Genomic DNA, 18,550 nt, shown 5'->3' with positions numbered 1-18,550 from the left:
TCCGCGATAATCTCGCGCATGCGTGCAACGCGTGGGTCTAAACATTGCGGGTTGGCCTATGCCTGTAAGACGGATAAACAGTCTGTGTATACATATCTCGGTCGATCTGAGTTGTACGATCTCAGATACTGGAGGGCCTCTGTGAGTGCCACTACCTCTGTGCAGTATGCACTCGAGGCGTCCAGCACCCGAAAGCGGCCTCTGGCGACGATGGAGGTTGCCCTTCCGAATGTCACATACGCCGCTCCAGCGGAATTAGGAGAGTACGCACCGTCCATATAAATGTGTATGCCCGGATGCCTTGCCATCTCTCGAACCTCGGGTGCCGAAAGACAAACCACCTTCTGTACGCGTGGGGTCTTAGCCGGGTGGGATGTCCACTTATCCATCGGCAGAGCCACTTGTCGGAGGTCTATTGTTGTTTGCCCCTCCCACGCGATTTTGCGCCGCAATCGTAGGAGAGCGAACTCCTTAATGAGGAGACGCAGTTCCATCTCGATCGGGGGAGTGTGCGTGAGAACCTGCAATGCCGCCGTCTGAGTAGTTCAATGTGCACCCGTTAGTGCGAGTAAGGCCGAACGCGGGACCGATACGAGGCGGCTTTTCAAAAGACAGTCAGGTCGTTCAGGCCACCAAATGATTGAAGCGTAAGTTATGGTCGGCAGCATAACTTGTTTGTATAGGCGTCTAATTGCGTCTGGCCGAAGGTTACCATGTTCTTAAAGGTGACCACCTTCGCCACCAGGTGATTCACCTTTTCCTTCAGGTGGTCGGCATGAGCGAAGAAGGAAAGGTGGCGGTCGATTACGACACCCAGGACGCGGAGTGTGTCGACAAATTTAAGGCTCTTTTGCGAACTGCCCGCACGAATGGAGGGACGGACGCGTTCCATCCCACCAACGCCATGGGAAAACAGCACGCAGCACGTTTTTTCTTGGCTCAGCGTTACTCTGGACTTAATTGCCCAGCGCTCCACCCGTCGCAACACATCGGAACCCTTGTCCCCAAGAGCGATACGTGTGGTTCCCGGGATAATGACGACTGTGGCGTCTGCGTAAGCTTGTACAAGCACTTCGAGTGTTTGATAAAATTGTTGTGTTAATTGTTCAATGTCTTGCGCTTTATTGAGGGTTTGTAATTCCTCTTCCCAGTTAATCTTTAATAGATCTATTATTGCTTTTTGTTTGCCTGTTTTAAATATTATAAACTTATGTGTTTTAACCTCTTCAAATATTTTTATTTTAATGAGCTTATGATCACTATATGATGATTCATTTAATACTTTCCACTTTTTAATTTCCCTAGTTCGGGTGATTGAACTGATGGATAAATCAATCCAACTTTTTCCCGTTGAGTTTTCAAATGTAGGTTTACTTTTATTGTCGTTTAAAATAGTTAGGTTATTTTTTATTATAAACTCTATTACTAATTCCCCTCTATCGTCTAATTTGTCCCCTCCCCAGCTATGGCTTTTCGCATTAAAATCTCCTGCTATTAATACATTCTCTATATGTGTTTTTTGAATATTATCTATTTTAATTAATAACTTCTCTACACCACTTTTGGGTGGAGCATAGCAATTAATTACGAGAAGTTGTTTGCTCTTGAAATTTAATAAAACTGCAACCAAATCTTGTTCTATCTGTATTGGAAATATAATAATTAGGTTGAATGGGAAGTTCTGCCAACTTTTGGATTGTCGTTATGTGCTATGCTTTTGTCTTTTATCGAAAAAGAGAGAATTTTTTTTTCAGATGGTATGGTTCTTGAATTAACGAAAGATGATGGTTTTTTTTTGCTGTTGAAAATTTTAAATTTTGGTTGGCTTTAAATGGTCTTGCTAAGTTTATCTGTATAATTTCTAAGTTTTCCAATGTCATTGATTTTTCTGCTGGCCATTTCTTTTTTTAGCAGAGAGAAAAGCGACGTAACAAACTGAGTTAGAATGGGGAAACGGCTCTGGCTGCTTAGTCTTCTGCTAAATCTAATTGGTGAACAATTATATAGAGTTCTCGCTCCCTTCTGGCGCTGTACGTAGGGCAGTTATTTGACATGATGGAGTGTGATATCATGTCGGGTTCGAACTCTTCCTGTCGGCAAGCATTACACTTATACTCCTCGGACCTGTACATTCTGTAATGGTGGCTGCCGTTACATTCGGTACATCGGGGTTTTCTAGCCTGACACCATTTTTGGGTGTGTCCGTATTTTGTGCAGTAGGTGCACCTAGGTACAAACATATTGTCGAAGATTCGACATCTGTTCCAACTTATGCTCACCCACTGCTTATGTTGTAGTTGTTCCCAGGCTTCCTTTTTTAAACTTAAGATAATCGTTTTACCAACATTTCACTTCCATGAGGTTACCATGTTTAAATCTTCCCTACAGGTTAATCCGTTCTGCGAAATGAGCTTCCGTATTATTTCTTGAGATGTGTATTCTTCGTCTATTTCAACGATCTTCAATTCCAGTCTTTTAATTTTTGGTCTCTGGGTCTTCACTTTGGTTCGTAGTTCGGGGTCATGTCCAATAAACTTCTCTAGGTTTTTTAGTCCTTCTTTTGAGGCGGTTGTTACCACCACTCCTTGCTTCCCTACCCGGATCTTTGGGTCGGTTAACCCGATCTCCTGTGGGTCGACCCATTTTTTTAGTACAGTCTGTACTTCAACTGAATTTAAAGTATCCGATGATACTAAGAGAGCAATTTTAGTTACTTGATTTTTTTTCTCCCCATTCTCTCTTTGGGGAGCATCGGGGGCTTGGTTACCCTCTCTTGCTGTACTTGTCTTTCCTCTGAGGACCTCCGCATATGATGGGCCCGTTGGGCTTGCGTTTTGCTCCTTTTCTCGGTTCTCTTCCAATCGCGCTACCTCATGGGTAGCTTCCAAGGCTAGGTTTTTTATTCTAGAAAAGTCTGTGAGAATGCTGTCCAATAGCTGTTCTTTTCCTTGTTCTCCAGCGACCAATGCCAAAAGGGCCTTCATCAAGGATTTGTCAATTTTGGCCAGTTTTTGATCATTTGTTTTGCCAATAAACTTTTTCTTGTGGGATCTTGGTCTATTCCTCCATCTTTTTTGTCTTTTTTGTGTTGTTTATGATCTGTCCTCTCCTGCATCGAATCCCGCTGGGACTGCGATTCCTTAGATGATGATGATGAGTAGTTTTTAGTGGCGCAAGGGCCAATTGATGGACAAAGAGCGCCATTTCAATTGACTACAGCTATGAACAATTATATGGTGCGTGGCTGTAAAGGGGCCTTAAAATTCCTCGCTCTAACGCGAGTTAAAACATGAAAGTAATAAAATCATGATAGTGGCGTAACATATGTGTAGTGATAGCGGATGACAAAATGTCATGATAATAAAACCATGATGAAGATGTAGTCACCGCAGCCACGTCTATACAGGTCGTGCTACGGATGACCTCGATGATGAGTAGTTTTTAGTGGCGCAAGGGCCGATTGATGGCCAAAGAGCGCCATTTAAATTGACTACAGATATGAACAATGATATGGTGCGTGGCTGTAAAGGGGCCTTAAAGTTCCTCGCTCTAACGCGGGTTAAAACATGAAAGTAATAAAATCATGACAGTGGCGTGACATATGTGTAGTGATAGCGGATGGCAAAATGTCATGATAATAAAACCATGATGAAGATGAAGACAGGATGAAGTCACCGCAGCCACGACCACTCTATAGAGGTCGTGCTACGGATGACCTCGAAATATCGTGTGAAAGCTTTGCACATCTTTTAAAAACGTGAAAAGTGTTTGCAGTTTAAAAAGTGGATCCCTACCGATGAGCATCCCAGGGTGTAGAGAGAGCTGCTGTCGGTAGGGCAGTAAAAAGTGCTTTTTTTAGAGCATCTAGCTCATTGCACTGGACGAGAATGAGGAGAACCGTAAGGGGCTCTCCACATCTCTCACAATATGGTGGATCACCGGTAGACAGAAGAAATGAATGTGTAGAATGTGTATGTCCTGTTCTAAGCCTTGTTAGTATTACTTCTGTGTGTCGTGATTTTGATAGTGGCGGCCAATAACCTAGTTGCGGCTTAATAGCATGGAGTTTATCATCTGTGTGTTTATCCCACATGCTCTGCCAATACCCCCTGAGCTTTCGTTTTATAAAAGGTTTTAAGTCAAGTGCAGGGACTGGTGTTGACGCATTGTCAGTAGTGACATTGGTGCAAGCAGCCAGATTGTCGGCCAAAACATTCACTTGTATTTCACGGTGCCCTGGAACCCAGCAGACAACGACATGCTGTTGTGATGTGTAGAGTGTGCACAGAAGTGAGTAAAGTGACACCAGCACGGGGTTCTTGTGTTTTTTAGGAGTTTTCAGGGCTCTGACCACGCTTAGGGAATCTGTATATTACCGCCTTTTGTAATTTTATGTGTTTAATGTGTTTTACGACCGCCAGTATAGCGTAAGCTTCTCCGGTGAAAATGCTTGCATTAGGATGAAGAACGCCGGCCTCGGAAAAGGATTGGTCTATTGCTGCATGTGGAAGTGTTTGACTTTGACGCATCGGTAAAGAACTCAGGGCGTGTGTATTTATGTTGTAGTTCTGAGAAGTATGTATGTATGTGTGCAAGTGGTGCGTGCTTTGTGACATCAACAAAAGAGACGTCACAGTCTATTAGCTGTCACTGCCACGGTGGCAGATACGTTGCAGGAGCCATCAAACTGTGTTCAAGAGGCACACCTGTTTCTTCGGCCAGGAACCTTACACGCAGCGCGTAGGGCTGCCTAAATGAAGGACAGCTCTCGAACAAGCCAGAACAAGACAAATCATTAATTGTGAAAGGGAAGGGTGTTTCTTGTCTGCCTTCACCTTCAAAAAGTACAAAAAGGACCGGGAACATCTTTGTAGGTGGAGTGACCATTCATTCGAATCCACGTACAGGCTCTCCACAGGGCTGGTGCGGAAAGCACCCGTAGAGAGACGTAGAGATGGTGGACAGGGTCGAGAATTTTCGAGGATGATGGTGTTGCCGACTGATAGATTATAGCACCGAAATCTAGGCATGTGCGTACGAGGCTTTTATATAAGTTAATTAAACATTTCCTGTCACTACCCCTTGTAATGCGTGACAACACTTTCAAAATGTTCATTGTTTTTAAGCACCTGTCCCTTAAATACTTGATGTATGGGATGAAGGTTAGCTTAGTGTCTAATATGAGACCAAGAAACTTGTGTCGGCCACACTCCACCGAGCCCAACAAGGGGACGCTACAAGGTTGACTAGTGAACACTTGGAGACGCCAGCCATGCATCGCCGCTATAATCGAATATAACTACCCAAGGTTGGGAACTACACAAGGTTAACCCTCGCTGCCAGAAAATTCGGAAGTAAACGGAAAAGAGAAGATGACAGGACAGATAAAAAATGAGAGATAAGGATGAAGATGTAGGAAGAGAGAGATAGGAAAAGGCGACTGCCGATTTCCCCTGGTTGGGTCAGCGCAGGTGTGCCGTCTACGTGAAGCCGGGGCCAAAGGGGTGTGTTGCCTCTGCCGGGGGACCTTTAAGGTCCAATCACCCAGCATTGGCTCAACCCCCAGGATCCCCTTTTCCCCGGACACAGCAAAGCCACGCACGGCTAGGCGCGGGAGGGAGCTGAACCCCCCCCCCCCCCGTCAGCTCGGGTCCGTGGTGTCGCTACACACCAAACGCCTGCTTTCACAGGCGCCACTGCGGGGACAGATCAATGGCCCTCGCAATGCTTTGTTTTGATTAGAGAGTCGTATTCTCCCGGTCCGTGCCAGTTCTGAGTTGGTTGTTTTTTGCCGGCCGAAGCAAGAACCTCAGGCGCGAAGCCCACAGAAAATGTACAGCTGTGGCTTTCCACAGGAAGGTCCCGACGCTGGTCCGGGCTTGGCCACACCACTTTTTACGGCAGCGAGCCTCGCCCAGTCCCGGTGCAGTGCCGTTCCTGCTTCTGGACACCAGCCCAACCGGCTCAGCCCTCAGAGCCAATCCTTTTCCCAAGGTTACGGATCCGTTTTGCCGACTTCCCTTGCCTACATTGGTCTATCGACTAGAGGCTGTTCACCTGGGAGGCCTGCTGCGGATGTGGGTATGGCCCGGCACGAAAATCACACTCCCTAACTCAAATTTTCAAGGGCCAACAGGAGCGCACCGGACCGCGCATTAATATACTTCTGTGAGAACATGTCTTGCTTTTGTGTTATACTGATTCCTATGAAGGAGGAATCAGCCATTTGTTCCTTGTTGTCCCCTGAAAAAACTAATGAGATCCCCACAGATATCAGTGGAGAAACACTGATATTCAAAACTTATTAGGCAAAGCAAATTACGATTGAAAAGAAACAACAGAACAAGGCACCTGTCAGAAGACGCAACAGCATCAAATGCAATACGATTAGTGTGAACGAAAATCTATGAACACAAACACTTTGAACTTGAATAGGCCAACTTGAATGCATTTTCAAGACTCAAAACTGAACTGACCGGCTCTTCGTGCACATTAGATGCGTGGGCTGCATTCAGCCGTCCCGTGAGGTCCTTGGCATCCCAAGCCGTGGAGTTCAGCCGGGAGTTGATATCTTCGGTCATGCGGTATCTGCGGCACATTTGAAAAAAGGGAGAGGATGCACAGCGTCTAATGCAAAACGTTTTGCTACATTCAGTTCTGTTACTCAGTGCGCATCATGTTTCTCAGAGAGAAGTGTCAAAAGCAGGCCATGCATGATAACAGGGACTAGCAAAAAAAAAAGGTTAGAAGTTTTTCAAGTTAGCATTGTATTCATTGCAAGATTATGCGGATGGCACAGCACTTATATATCAGTATTGCGATTTACACTCACAACAACTCCAAAGGTTGTTGCATACGTACTTGTTTAGCAACAATGCAGCTTTACTATAATAAGAATTTCTAAGTTGGTGTGAGAATTGAACACAAGCCATCTGCATGCCAAACATTTGTACCACGAAACCCCGGGATTTGTTGCAACTGCTTTAGAAAAAAAAACACTCTACCATATAGTGAAAGGAACCTCCTTATCACAAAATATATAAACCTCTCCCTGTTTGTAAACAGTGTGACGTCACTGCGGGCACCCCGCCCCCTACACTCTCTCTCGGAGCGGGTGCTGGTTGGCAAGAAAGTTCCTCCGGTGGCATCTTCATGCATAGCAAAGCTGCGTGTCTGCATTCTTTCGACAAAACTTTCTACATTGCTATGTTCCAAAGTCACAGATTTTGAAAGAAGGGGGTCGCGGAAGGGTCACTGCTTAAAGTAAGGGAATGTGCTTGTCGTAGTTGGATGGATGGAGAAACTTTGTTTAAAGTACTGAGAGATGTGACTATCACGCAGTGGGCTTCAACCACGTAGATGGCAGCCATAAAAATAATCTTTTTCGAAAGCAAACATTTTGAATGTACGCAATTACTGGCACTTGAGAAATGTTTGCATGGCATGAATGTAAACTTACTCAATTTCCATCGTGGCATGTACAATGCAAATTTAAACAAGGTACAACATTGGCGGCAGCATGTTTTGAGCTGCTGTGCGCGACGTCATGGATAAGAATCTCACTCATTGCCCGAAAGTCTCATCGGAGACGAATGAAAAAAAAACACTTCTTGCCGTGGGTGATGCTGAGGTTAACATATCCTCGTGAAAATCAAAGTGAAGTTCTGCCGCTGCGTTTCTCAATAACCCAGTGAAAATTCATGTGATGTAAAACTCGACATATTAATAATATATAATATTATCTGGCACAGTTACTTTGCTGTATTTGACACCTATAACGTGTTTTCGTACCTATCACTCCTTTAGGTCTCGTACACAAACTTCTAAAGCGCATTGTCACTTCATAAGGATCGAGCCGTAAAAGTACAAAGTAGACAAGAAACCAAGATTTTTGCTGTTTCAATTGACACGTATCAGGTATCCGATATTACGAGTTATAGCCTTGGTGAAGCATATATGCAGATTCGGCAATGCTTCAACATGCTTATAGCTTATGCGTAGTCGTATATATCACCAGGAGATCATGCACATTTATTTTTCTGCACGCCGCGCATACGCTGAGATGTACCCATTCACAGGTGCTCGCATTGAATGTATTCTCACATTGACTACAATATCATATCGCAAAGTTCCATCAAAAATCGGTTACTGATCTAGCCCACAACGAATACCCATGTTTTCACAAACAGGACGCATCGCATTATTCACAGTGCACACGCCACGCACAATATTCCCAGTTTCACCATCCGTAAAGATGAACCAATATTGATGATGATGAGTAGTTTTTAGTGGCGCAAGGGCCAATTGATGGCCAAAGAGCGCCATTTCAATTGACTACAGGTATGAACAATGATATGGTGCATGGCTGTAAAGAGGCCTTAAAATTCCTCGCTCTAACGCGGGTTACAACATGAAAGTAATAAAATCATGACAGTGGCGTGACATATGTGTAGTGATAGCGGATGGCAAAATGTCATGATAATAAAACCATGACGAAGATGTAGTCACCGCAGCCACGACCACTCTGTAGAGGTAGTGCTACGGATGACCTCGAAATATCGGGTGAAAGCTTTGCACATCTTTTAAAAACGTGAAAAGTGTTTGCACTTTAAAAAGCGGATCCTCACCGATGAGCATCCCAGGGTGTAGAGGGAGCTGCTGTCGGTAGGGCAGTAAAAAGTGCTTTTTTCTTAGAGCATCTAGCTCATTGCACTGGACGAGAATGTGGAGAACCGTAAGGGGCTCTCCACATCTCTCACAATACGGTGGATCACCGGTAGACAGAAGAAATGAATGTGTAGAATGTGTATGTCTTGTTCTAAGCCTTGTTAGTATTACTTCTGTGTGTCGTAATTTTGATAGCGGCGGCCAATAACCTAGTTGCGGCTTAATAGCATGGAGTTTATTATCTGTGTGTTTATCCCACATGCTCTGCCAATACCACCTGAGCTTTCGTTTTAGAAAAGGTTTTAAGTCAAGTGCAGGGACTGGTGTTGATGCATTGGCAGTAGTGACATTGGCGCAAGCAGCCAGATTGTCGGCCAAAACGTTCCCTTTTATTTCACGGTGCCCTGGAACCCAGCAGACAACGACATGCTGCTTTAATGTGTAGAGTGTGCACAGAAGTGAGTAAAGTGACACCAGCACGGGGTTCTTGTGTTTTTTAGGAGTTTTCAGGGCTTCGACCACGCTTAGGGAACCTGTGTATATTACCGCCTTTTGTAATTTTATCTGTTTATGTGTTTTACGACCGCCGGTATTGCGTAAGCTTCTCCTGTGAAAATGCTTGCATCAAGATTAAGAACGCCGGCCTCGGAAAAGGATTGGCCTACCACAGCATATGACACAGAAGTGTTTGACTTTGACGCATCGGTAAAGAACTCGGGGCATGTGTATTTATGTTGTAGTTCTAGGAAGTGTGTATGTATGTGTGCAAGTGGAGCGTGCTTTGTGACATCAACAAAAGAGACATCACAGTCTATAAGCTGCCACTGCCACGGTGACAGATATGTTGCAGGAGCCATCAAACTGTGTTCAAGAGGCACACCTGTTTCTTCGGCCAGGCTCCTTACACGCAGTGCGTAGGGCTGCCTAAACGAAGGACGGTTCTCGAACAAGCTAGAATGGACAAATAAATAATTGTGAAGTGGGAAGCGTGTTTCTTGTCTGCCTTCACCTTCAAAAAGTACAAAAAAGACCGGGAACATCTTTGTAGGTGGAGCGACCATTCATTCGAATCCACGTACAGGCTCTCCACACGGCTGGTGCGGAAAGCACCCGTAGAGAGGCGAATGCCTAGATGGTGGACAGGGTCGAAAATTTTCAAGGCTGATGGTGTTGCCGACTGATAGATTACAGCACCATAATCTAGGCGTGTGCGTACGAGGCTTTTATATAAGTTAATTAAACATTTCCTGTCACAACCCCGTGTAGTGCGTGACAACACTTTTAAAACATTCATGGCTTTTAAACATTTTGTTTTTAAGTACTTGATGTGCGGTACGAAGGTCAACTTGTCCATGATTAGGCCTAAGAATTTATGTTCCGCATTTAAGGACAGACTCTGAGCGTTCAGTTCAATGTCGGGTTCTGAGTGCATGCCTCTCTTTCGGGAGAACAAGACACACATGCTTTTTTGTGGGTTCGGTCGGAATCCGTTTTCTTCTGCCCATTTGGAGACCTTGTTTAAACCTAACTGAACCTGCCGCTCACACATTGCCAAGTTGCATGACTTGAAGCCAAGCTGAACGTCGTCGACATATGTACAATAGAACATATTGCGGGGGATGGATAGGTGAAAGGAATTCATTTTGATAAGAAAAAGTGTACAACTAAGTACACCACCTTGCGGCACGCCTGTTTCCTGGACAAATGTTTGGGAGAGAACACTGCCCACACGGACACGGAATGTCCGATTGGACAAGTAGCTTTCGATAATAGTAAACATCCTGCCACGCACACCAAGATTGGACAGGTCTCTTAATATTCCGAATCTCCATGTCGTATCATAGGCTTTTTCGATGTCGAGGAACACAGAAAGAAAGTATTGTTTGTGGACGAAGGCATCTCGGATCTGTGCCTCGATACGCACGAGGTGGTCAGTGGTGGATCTACCTTCTCGAAACCCGCATTGGAATGGGTCGAGCATATTGTTCGTTTCAAGGTAATGTACAAGTCTGCGATTTATCATTTTTTCAAAAAGTTTACACATGCAACTTGTAAGTGCGACTGGCCTGTAACTACTAACGGAAGATGGATCCTTGCTTTGCTTAAAAATCGGAATAATAATGGCTTCTTTCCACGCAGATGGGATTTCACCGGAAAACCAGATAGAGTTATACAGGGAAAGCAGGGTTTTTTTGTGTTTCAGAAGGCAGTTGTTTTAATATTTTGTATGCTATACGGTCCGAACCTGGAGCTGATTTATTGCAAATATGTAGCGATGCTTGTAACTCGGCCAAACTGAAAGGGTTGTCGTACGACTCATTTTTAGAGGATTTTCGCTGAAGTTTCTCTTTTTCTATTTTTCTTTTGTGTCGTAGAAAAGCTGCAGTATAATTCGACGAACTGGACACCTCTTCGAAGTGGGCACCGAGGAATTTCGCCTGGTCTTCCAAGGTGTCCCCTTGTGTGTCTACGAGAGGTAGTGAAGATGCGTGTCGTCCTGTTACCTTGCGAACCATGTTCCAGACTTTAGTTTCTTGTGTATATGAAGTGATGCCTGATAAAAACTTATGCCAGCTTTCTCTCCTAGCCTGCCGGCGCGTTCTCCTGCCTTGGGACTTGATTTTCTTAAAACTTTCAAGATTCTCTGCCGTCGGCGAGTCCCGTAGCAATCTCCACGCTTTGTTTTGTTGTTTGCGTGCATTGCGACATTCAGTATTCCACCATGGGACACGTCGCTTGCCAGGCAGTCCAGAAGTTTGCGGGATGCATTTCATCGCAGCGTCGGTAAGAAATGCAGAAAAGTATTGTACAGCTGCATCTATGTTTAAACCAGATAGGTCAGTCCAAATTAAGTGAGTAATCTGCGAGAACTGTTCCCAATCAGCTTTGTCAGTGATCCATCTGGGGACCTGTGGGTGATATTCATGTGATATGGGTGTGCTTAGCGTTACGGGAAAGTGGTCACGTCCGTAAGGATTATTGATGACATTCCATGTCAGTAAAGGAAGGAGGGATGGTGAGACAATGCTAAGGTCTATTGACGAGTAGGTATTGCTGGCAAGGGTTCTTTCCGATTTAAAAGGCACGCGCCAGAAGTAAAAAGGAACTGTTCAATCAGGTGGCCTCGAGCATCACAGCGAGAGTCACCCCATAGATTGCTATGTGCATTGAAATCTCCAAGGAGGATATAAGGTTCTGGAAGTTTATCTATTAGGGACTGGAATTCACGTTTTTCAAGATGGTAGTGTGAAGGTATGTAGACAGAGCAGATGGTCACGAGTTTGTTCAGGAGGACTACACGAATAGCCACTGCTTCAAGAGATGTTTCGAGTAGTAGATGAGTACATGCAATCCCTTGATTTACTATAATGGTCACAGCACCAGATGACGTGACGGCTTCATTCCTGTCCTTTCGAAAAATGATATACTGGCGTAGAAAATTAGTGATCTTGGGTTTTAGGGGTGTTTCTTGTACACACAGCACTTTTGGTGACTGTTTATGTAAAAGTTCTTGAATATCGTCAAGGTTTCTCAGTAGTCCTCTGACGTTTCACTGTAAAATTTGTGTCTCCATTTTTAATTAGTTAAGTTCTGTGTGTACAGAAACGTTGCCTTAAGTTACAGGGCCTGTTGGGGCCCTGTGATACGGGTTTTCTCTTTCTTGCTTCGCTCAAAAGAGCTGCGCCTTTCCTTCGGCGTGTGAGGCGCCGGGGGAGTATGGCTTGTGTGCATCACCTCTTCTGAAGTGGTTGGATGGTGCCTGCTTGGCAGGCATGCTTATGGCAGTTTCGGACCTGACTGTACTTGCAGTGGTCCGTGGTCCAGCAGTCTCTGAAGTCTGCTGGCCCTTTTGAACAGGAGGCGGAGCAGTACAGACTGCTCCAGCCGGGGGCGCTTCTGGCACAACCGCAGTCACACTTGGTGTGAATCTCGCGGGTACCGAAAGACGTGGCACGGCGCCTCGACGCGCCACGTCGGCGAAGGAAGGTTCAGAATTATTTTGTGCAGGAAAACGTTGACGTGCCTCTTGAAATGACAGGTTGAACTTTACCTTAAGTTCTAATATTTGTTTTTCTTTTTTCCATGCAGAGCATGATCGGGAGTAGGCATCGTGATTTCCTTCATAGTTAGCGCAACAGGCTTCTGAAGTCCACTTTTCGGATACATGTTAACAAGATGCGCACTTCGCGCACCTAGCGCACCCTCTGCACGTTTGAGATCCGTGTCCGAAGCGCTGACACTTGAAACATCGGGGAGGATTCGGTATATAAGGTCTGACAGGAAGCTTGCAGTAACCAGTTTCAATAGAGTCGGGAAGGTTGCTTGTACCGAAGGTAACTATGATGTGCTTTGTTGGGATCTGTTTATTATCTTGCCTGATTATTATTCTTTGTACTTTCACTACATTTTGTTCTTGCCAGCCTTCTAGCAATTCACTTTCAGACAGCTCGAGGAGGTCATCATCAGATATGACACCACGCACTGTGTTCATCGACCTATGTGGGCCCACTGATATTGGGATGTTATCAAATGAAACGAGTTTTGTGAGCTTGTCGCACTGAGTCTTGTCGCGAACTTCTAGAAGGAGATCGCCATTCCCCATCTTAGTTACATTATAGCCAGGGCCGATTGCATCTGTGAGCGTTTTCGAGACAATAAATGGTGAAATAGATCGAACTGTTTTCTTTTCATTTTGGCTGAGGATTACATGGTAATTGGAGAAGGTCTGTTTAGGCTGTGCAGTAAAGAAGCTGTCATCGGTGCGCCACCTTTTCAGGCGGCGATCAGGGAGTGCAGGAAAAGGGTTTTCCATAAGAAGCATTTTAAATTCGGCGACGATGGTGGCCAACCACCACCGAGCCCAACAAGGGGACGCTACAAGGTTGAATAGTGAACACTTGGAGACGCCAGCCATGCATCGCCGCTATAACCGAATATAACTACCCAAGGTTGGGTAACTACACAGGGTTAACCCTCGACGCCAGGAAATTCCGAAGTAAATGGAAAAGAGAAGATGACAGGTCAGATAAAAAGTGAGAGATAAAGACGAAGATGTAGGGAGAGAGAGATAGGAAAAGGCGACTGCCGATTTCCCCTGGGTGGGTCAGCCCTAGGGTGCCGTCTACGTGAAGCCGGGGCCAAAGGGGTGTCTTGCCTCGGCCGGGGGGCCTTAATGGTCCAATCACCCAGCGTCGGCTCAACCCCCAGGATCCCCTTTTCCCCGGACACGGCAAAGCCACGCACGGCTAGGCGTGGGAGGGAGTCAAAACTCCCCCGTTAGCTCGGGTCCGTGGTGTCACTACACACCAAACGCCTACTTGCGCAGGCACCCCTGCGGGGAGATGAACCAATATTGTTGATGCCTTTTAACGCACACTACACGCCACAGTCAACACTGCACATTTTCAAGAAAGATGCCGCTGTTTCTCACACAGGCCGCCACGTGTGTTCACTTCTCGTAGATAAACAGCCAGCCAGCATGACAAATATTTCATCCCGCACTTTATGACACACCTAGATGTTCTCTGACATATTCTACAGCTAATTTTGCCACTGTGAGATTAAGATTTAGCTTTAAAAAATCGATGTTCGTGGTCGCTTCTACAGGCTCGCGTATCGCAGGAGTGCCTTATTGTGCACCACTAGCGCAAATTAAAACGAGAAAACTTCTAACATTCAAAATACACAGCAGTACGATACAAATAGGGTATAGACTTGAAAAACTAATTGAAAAAAAAAAGGCTATGATGTCGCGTGGTGGCGCTGTATGTCTTATATTTTATTTTTATTTTTGTCAGGAACATTTCGGTTTTCTGCACTTTTTTTTAATCTTCTCATGTGTGTGCAGCTGAGTATACTTGAGGAGCAAAAATAATGGAATAAAATAGCAAAAAAACTAAATCTTGTTTTTGTGGTTGATGCGGCATGGCCAGAGCAGGCCTTGGTGCGAGTGCTCAAGTCAACAAGCGTGCATGCGGGCCGACTACAGCCAACTGCAGCCGCAACTGGTGTTTGTCGAGTGTGTGGTGCGGTCACGAGGTCGTGGGTTTGGTGTAGTCGTGTTCGAGTGTTCAGGAGTTTAATTTGCACAAAAACGTACATGGAATCGCGACGACGATGCTAGATTAGTCATGAGCGTCAAAGGAGTTATGGATGACAGTGCTAAAAGCGTCTCGGACTTCAAAAGCAAGTGGTACTGTGTGTGCCGACAGGATGCCCACTAATGTGGTTTCTTCCAAGCGAATACCCTGCCGCTCTTAGGTAAGTGAACTGTTTTTGCTAGCCAGTAAAGGTTACTGCTACTACGTGGGGTTTCACGTGCCAGAACCACGATATGATTATGAGAAACGCCATAGTGGAGGGCCCCGGTGTTCTTTAATGTGCTCTACTGAAAATGTTTGGCAGCCTCGTTTTTTAATGATGATATTCTTTCTTGAAGACCTTTGACGAAAAAATTTTGGTCTGTCTGTCTGTGCATTTGGCTGTTTGTCTGGCCTAACGATACCTCAAAACGGCACCTAACGGCTAACCCCATTCGCAGCGCTCACCAATATTGCTCAAGGTTTAGCGTTCATAGTTGTGCGATTGTCAATTAAAAAGCAATTATTGCGCATATCTGAGGCGCCATAACAACACTTCGAGGTTTTTGTATGTCTGCCTTTATATTAGAAGAGGCACACACAAGTAACTCTAAGGAATGTAGTGTTCATCGCGCTGTGCTGACAGCGCAGCGCGATGCTCAAAAAGGTGTTTCCAACGCTTTGCTACAACGTCACGGTGGTGGCACCTGCCCGTTGCTTTGCGTTATACACCTTGTCACTTCCGAGACTGGCGCGCATTTTTCTCCACGGGCTGCATGCCTTCGTTTTCGAAGATAACTGCCAGATGGCGCTTGTGTCTAATGTGCCGCGATGCACTCGTTGGCTTCCGCTACACGCTCAAGGCACTCCAACGCAGCGCCTCCAGAATACCATTCACCGATTTTCTTTGCAGAATATCAAATAAACGTTTTGTTCACTCTCTCCAGATGCAAGACTATCGTCTTTCGACTACATTTCTGGTGTAACATGCAGATTTGGAACCAATGTTTTTTCGGCATTTTTCCCCTCTACAGCACAACACTTTTGAACAGAGTGTGGGCTGTTCATTTGTACAGACGCTGGCATAGATGCACGTTATCAACTTGCGCATTGAAAGACTGAAATATGGAATCATCTTCGTTCAATAATAATAATACACTTCGGGGAGAGGCAATGAGTTTATTGTGAACAAAAAATTCTGTGCTGCTGTCGTACTAATACTGAATCCCGTTCTGTAGCATACATGGTTGCAGTAGAGAGGCTCTAATTTAGTGCCGGAAGCTGAGACCTTGGGATCAGTTTTGTCTTGTACTGTTTCGCCTTTCCCACAGGTGGCCACACAAGTGGCCGAGGTTTTGTTTCTGGGACACAAGAATAATCGATCCGCTGTATAGATGTGACAAAATATCCGTCCTCACCATGTGAAAGTTGTTACCTACTGCCAGCCCACTGGAATTTCTCTTGTGCTGATTCTACAGTATTATGTATCTGCACATTCTTTTTATTCAAACACTGCATTTTTTTCAGAGAACTTCTAAAGAATTTCGTTCCCACTTCCTGGTATTTCATATTTGCTTTTCTTTTCAGGCACTACCTGGAGAAATGGTGCAGGTGCATACATTGAACAAAGAAGAATAGCACGCTTGAAAAGCTTGTTGTGGGGAGGATTGTCGATTTGATTAAATGATCTTGTAGTATTTATAAATATAACACATGCCTTAATTGAAATGAATTTTTTTTGTTTTATAGAGGCGCTGCTATGTTGCAGTCCTCAAATGCCCAATAATTTATTTTCCACAACCTCGACTTCTCAGCTGAGAAATGGGCCAATAGAGTTCCAGTTCACAAGTACAGTACTAAGAGACAAATAGAATGCCAATAGACATATACAAGACTAACACTCCAATAGACCAATATGCAATAGGTTTATGGAGCACCAATAGACCAATACACTAATAGACCAATAGAGGTCCTATAGACCAATATATTCAATAATCCGATAGGCTATTGGTTTTCGATAGGCGATTTTCACTAGGGAATCATCAGATGAACTGCGACACTCACGTCACCTCACGCTCTAGGTCGGCATGCTGCTGAACCGACAAGGTAGGCGCCTGGTTCATTGCAGCCTCGAGAGGTGCCAGCAGCCGCTCGAGCTCGTTTTGCTGGGCAGCCACATAGTCTAGCCCGTGTTCTAGCTGCTTCTGATGAAGCTGCGCACTCTTCACCCTTAAGCTGAGCTGGCCCACTCGATCGACGCTTGCAAGCACCGCACGATCCCTGGCATTCACCTGCATGCACACACGCACGCATGCATCGAGCAGAATGTTGAACGAACAGTCTTGCCGACATTAGACATAGTCTGTGTGAAAGGTAATCACTTGTCTTGTTCAAATATTCGAGCACTTCAAAAACACGAATTCACTTCGATTTGAAATTAATTTAATTAATTTACATGAAATTTCAAAGTATTCAAAATTAACGAATAGATGTATAGTAATTGGCTTGTAACCACCTGTAAAGGTTGCTTTGCTGCAGTTACGGGACGCTACACCGTGAATTACTATTTGCGGAGTATGAGCCAACCAACACCAAAAAGCATGTTCCGCCTGTATTAATGAGAGTGGGTCTGGTGAAAAAGGATATTTATTGATTGGATCAGCATGTCTTTTAATTTATTCACAGCAGTTTTGTTTGTTGTCGATACGGTAAGTACAACACGACCCCCACGCCGCTAAAGCTCCCGCAAAGTCAGCTTTTGAGACCGATCTTAGCGACTCTGTGATGATCCACCAGATGGGGAAAACGCCATGAAAATAGTGACCTATCAATAGCTTTGCATCAGCTTTGGGAAGTGGAAGTCTGGCAGACTCACATCAGTGCTGTATCAGGACTGTATCAGCCCTGATGTGAGCCCGGCAGATTTCTTTCTTTTCCCGAAGATCATGAGAAGTCACAAAGGTCACTGTTTTGATGATGTTCCTGCCAGCTGAGTTACAGAGTCCCTAGTAGAAGTCTCAAACGAAGACTTTGTGAGAGCCTTTGTAGCGTGGGGGCTATGTCGTACTCCATGTGTAACGCCCGAGCAAACTTGACCCAGTCTCGTTACTTCACAGGCCGACCCTGTTTTGTTAAGACCTAAATCTTTTCCGCAGAGTCAACAGCATCTGAGAATACCATGTATAACATAACATCGTGCCCCATAACATTGTAATGTAACGACAGCTCTCATAATCGCATCATCATTTAGGCATGTAAAAAAATAACAGCTTATCCACGGAGTGAATGATGATGAGTAGGGCAAGACGTCCGTCCGTTCATGTGTCCATCAGTCTGGACGGGCGGAAGCACAGATGGACCGACAGAAGCACAGATGGGCAGACAGACAGAAGGACGGATTGAAGCACGTACAGACAGACGAATAGACAGATGGATGGACAGAAGCACGGACGTACAGACAGATGGAAGCATATATGGACAGACAGATGGACAAACGGATAGAATCACGGACGGGACGCCTGACGGAAGCACGGACGGACGGGTTAGTATATGGATGCACGGGTGGTTGGACACACAGACGGACAGAAGGATGCTTCGCCCCACTCATCATCATTCATTCCGTGGATATGCTGTGAAAACCACCAATGCCATCCAGTTATGTTATTCCCAAGGACATATACACACAATCCCATCTATGGAGCAAGTCATAGACTACAGGTGGCTACACACCACATACCAAGGAAGGAACGTCCTTTGGCCTGAGGAGCTTCACTCCTAAAAAGCCAGCATTATAGCTCCTGCTA

The 18,550-nt window shown here is 45.2% G+C and overlaps 1 protein-coding gene across 1 annotated transcript in view; it reads right to left on the bottom strand.

The window, feature by feature from the left end:
- The window catches only part of LOC142774415 (nuclear pore glycoprotein p62-like), an 83,685-nt gene that overhangs the window by 32,122 nt on the left and 33,013 nt on the right, over nt 1-18,550 (bottom strand). Inside the window, exons 6-7 of the mRNA XM_075874775.1 lie at nt 16,812-17,038; nt 6,477-6,588 (exon numbers count right to left, since the gene is read on the bottom strand). Of these exons, the coding sequence (XP_075730890.1) occupies nt 6,477-6,588; nt 16,812-17,038 (339 nt within the window). The remainder of the gene's footprint in view (nt 1-6,476; nt 6,589-16,811; nt 17,039-18,550) is intronic.

This window comes from Rhipicephalus microplus, chromosome 10, assembly GCF_043290135.1.
Source record: "Rhipicephalus microplus isolate Deutch F79 chromosome 10, USDA_Rmic, whole genome shotgun sequence".
NCBI lineage: Eukaryota > Metazoa > Arthropoda > Arachnida > Ixodida > Ixodidae > Rhipicephalus > Rhipicephalus microplus.
Note: the sequence above shows the minus strand (reverse complement) of the source record. Positions and strands in the feature narration are given on the sequence as shown.